This window comes from Sphaeroforma arctica (genome assembly GCF_001186125.1).
Source record: "Sphaeroforma arctica JP610 unplaced genomic scaffold supercont1.3173, whole genome shotgun sequence".
In the NCBI taxonomy this organism is placed as follows: domain Eukaryota; class Ichthyosporea; order Ichthyophonida; genus Sphaeroforma; species Sphaeroforma arctica.
This window is the reverse complement of record NW_014037385.1, coordinates 1-3917: the sequence shown is the minus strand read 5'-3', so window position 1 is coordinate 3917 and position 3917 is coordinate 1. Positions and strand designations below refer to the sequence as shown.

Genomic DNA, 3917 nt, shown 5'->3' with positions numbered 1-3917 from the left:
AATATATGTAAATATATATATTTGTTATTATACCGTATAGTTTTCGTGCATTTGTGTTTACTGATGGCCTCTTACATCCATAGCCTACAATTGCTTATATATTGCTATTCAATAGTTCGTATCCAGCTAATCTATCGTAATATTTTGCTCGGTAATTATTAACATATACTTTTGTGAGTCTGTATACGTTGATGGGTCTAGCAAGAGGTGAGCACAAGATATGCGCAGCCATTGCATGAAAGAGAACACTGTCTACCCCTCCCTTAAAAAGATCAATCACGTGCGCATCGTGAACCCTATAGAAACATATTAGAATTATCTTTTATGTACATTGTAAGTGCCGATAATTTGATCTGCGTACCTCCATTACGAGCTGCAGAACAAAGTACCCGCTGGGACTACCAGCATCCTAAAACAATAGGCTAGGACTAGAATTAGATGTGACTATGCTATAGACTACAACCTTGCTATTATGCGCGTCGCGAGAAAACTGGCATACTTGTCCGTGATGCCTGTATGCAGAAGAAGTTCCTTTTTGTATCCTTGTTTCTCCTCTGAACTATGGCGCACCACCGAAGCCAAGAATAAGGAAGATTTCAAGCTACCCCGAAACACTTCGTGCTCTACATATCATACTAGCACGATATGGGCGGAGACCACGTAGTTGAATCCATTATTTAGTGTAGACTATCCTTCATCCCAAACGAAGTGATTGCCCTCTTCTTGCACGCTAGATATTCTTAATTATAAATAAATGAAGATTTAACTACTCTTTCCCTTCTTGCGCTTCCCTTTCTCTTTGAACTGTTCTACTGGGATCTCGTACGTCTCCGGCTTTGTAAGTGTCCAATATTTGCTCTGGATGTCAATAATACTGTTCAACACACCCACCGAAGTGCGAGACGGTGACCTACCAGACACAGTCAGAGCTCGAGGATAAGGCAACTTAGGGTCTTCCTCGCCCAACAGATTCTTGAGGCAGGCAGTAGCAGATGGTGCCAGAGCTTTTGCAGCATACCCTCCTTCTAGTGATAGCACTATTTTGCCACCAGCCAATGTTTTCAGCATACCAGTCATGCGAGCATAGCACTCGGGTGTCAACGAGTAGCCTCCAATAGGATCGCCCTCCCCAGCGTCAAAGCCGGCAGAGACGATCACCAACTCAGGATTGAACTGCCGCGCGATCGGCATGACAATATGCTTAAAAGCATTGATGTACTCTATGTTGCCTACTTTGGCCTGTCCCTTCCAAGCAATATTGATGTTATAGCCTTCACCATCGTCATCGCCGCACTCATCCGGACCTCCGGTGAACGGGTAGAATTTACCCTCGTCGTGACGATGAAGAGACATATACATAACATTCTTCTTGTCGTAGAAAATGTTCTGTGTCCCGTTGCCGTGGTGCACATCCCAGTCCACAATGAGAATTTTCTTCACACCCCATCGCTGAGTAGCCACTGCTGCGCACACACTCACATTATTGAAAAAGCAGAACCCTAGCGCTTCCTTCGCCTCTGCATGATGCCCTGGTGGGCGAATCACCGCGAAGCCGTTCTCCAAGTCACCTTTGATGACTTTTTGCACGATTTCTAACAGACACCCGGCAGCTAGGAATGCAGACAAGGGTGAAGTATCCTTGTTGTAAACCGTATCGCACGCAACACCAGCGCCACCACACTCCATCTCTTCCAGCTCCATGGGTTCAAGCTTAGTCCCTACCGGCACAAGCCCGTATGTCTGAATGTGTTTGCTACTGTGAACGAGGTCCAATTCTTCTATCAGCACCTCGCGCGAGCGCAAGGGCAAACAACGATCGATAAGATGGGCCTTGTCCATCTCACCCAAGATCCATGCAATACGTGCCGGTTGTTCCGGGTGCCAGGATTGGGGCGCGTCGCACGTACACTCGTGCTTCATAGTGGTGGCATCGAATATGATACCCGTCTTGTAATGTCCCACCATGGTCTTTGCATTTTCTCTGATGCTCTGCCATTTCTCATCGTTCTCGGTACCGTTGGGCCCCAGAGTATCGTCGTCGACGGGCATATCGACAATCTTGACCAATTCCAAGTCAACCCATTCATCGTACTCGACACCCCATCCTTCATAGTGCACGAACGCGCCTGTGACATCCAGGAACCGAACACGGCCAATCTGCTTGCCCTCTTTGTTCACCTGCACTCTGCACCCCACTTCTAGTACACTCTCGGACTTCTTCTGCTTACCCGTCAGACTGATCTTACTAATTTTTGCCCCCAACCGTTTCTCCGCTTCCTTGTCGGTCATGTTTTCATCCACTTCCACAATTCTGACCAACTCTGGTGAATCGACCTTGACAGGGCTCGGCAGTGGTACCGATATCTGCGACCTGAGCGTACCAGGGTGTGGTCGAGGCTTCGTATAGTTGGTGGGTTTCTTCGTGAGCAGTCTCGGAGCATCCTCACTGTACGTGTACCTTTCATGGAACTCCACAGCCTTGGACGACAGTCGTCGCTTTCTCTTGACTTCTTTCTCGCGTGCATCGTACGCGTCGTGAGAAATCGCGTGGAGCGGCATGCCATTTATAGTCTCATCGCTCTCATGACTGCTCCGTGTTGCTGACGATGGGGCATAACGATCTAAGAGCTCATGCGACTGCCTCTTCCTGGATGGCGATGTGGTGAGAATGTCACCCATGTGGACCTGAGATCCGAATTCCCTTGCAGAGCCCCTCAAGTCTCTACGAGTTGCGAGAATATGTATGCGACGCTCGATTTAGCTTGATAAATTAGAAGCGTTGTGGAACATGATCGGGACAAAGTCATCAGCCTCAAAGGGCATAAGAATACCAGAATCAGACGCAGTTTGTTGTTTAAAAAATATCAAAAACATGCTTCCAAATGCATGCGGAAGCCCAAATCCATATTATAGCGGGAGAACACATAAATATACAATAACAAACTTCAGAAGAAATATAACAGTACCATAGAAGAAAAGGTGAAACTACACTCCTATTCAAAAACGAACAGGATGCTATAACTATAATTATAAACATATATAATCAATATATATATACACATACACACACACACACATATATATATATATCTATTTACATATATATAGATATATAGATATATATATTGATATAAATTGGATCAATATATATATATAATATAGATATATATATATATAATATAAATATATATATATATACATGATTCAATATATATATATACATATATATGTTTATATATATTGAATCTATATATTATATATACATACATATATATATATATATACATATAGTAACAATATATATATTGACATATATTGATAGATATGGATACATATATATATATATTGATTCCATTAATACATATATGTATATATATATATATATATATGTTTATTAATATAAAATTATAATATGTACAGGCACACATACGAACACAGATATATATATATATATATGCATACATACACATACATATATATATGAGTTTGTGTGTATGTGTATAAGTATATACATATGTACAGGTATAAATACATAGATATAGACATACACACACACACATATATATATATACGTATGTGTGTGCGCGCGTATATATATATATATATTTATACATACATGATACTTACATCGATACGTATTTATATATGCACATGCACACGCATACGCACATGCATTCGAATAAGTATATGCATATGCACATATATATTATATAATATAATATATATATACATGTGTATTTGTATGTACAGGTATAGGTACGAGTAGATGGATATGCGTATATACAGGTATATATATTTATGTATACATAAATATATATATATATATATTTAAATATATATATATATATATATGTATATAAGCACGTACACAGCCATACTTGTATATATATATATATATATATACGTATAGTAAACAT

The 3917-nt window shown here is 40.6% G+C and overlaps 1 protein-coding gene across 1 annotated transcript; it reads right to left on the bottom strand.

The window, feature by feature from the left end:
• Nucleotides 1-325: 325 nt before the first annotated feature.
• Nucleotides 326-2679, bottom strand: SARC_13348 (hypothetical protein; the record flags this gene model as incomplete). Its single annotated transcript, XM_014292523.1, has 1 exon — nucleotides 326-2679. One exon carries the CDS (start codon nucleotides 2677-2679, stop codon nucleotides 763-765), a length of 1917 nt encoding a protein of 638 aa, XP_014147998.1. The 3' UTR covers nucleotides 326-762.
• Nucleotides 2680-3917: the final 1238 nt, after the last annotated feature.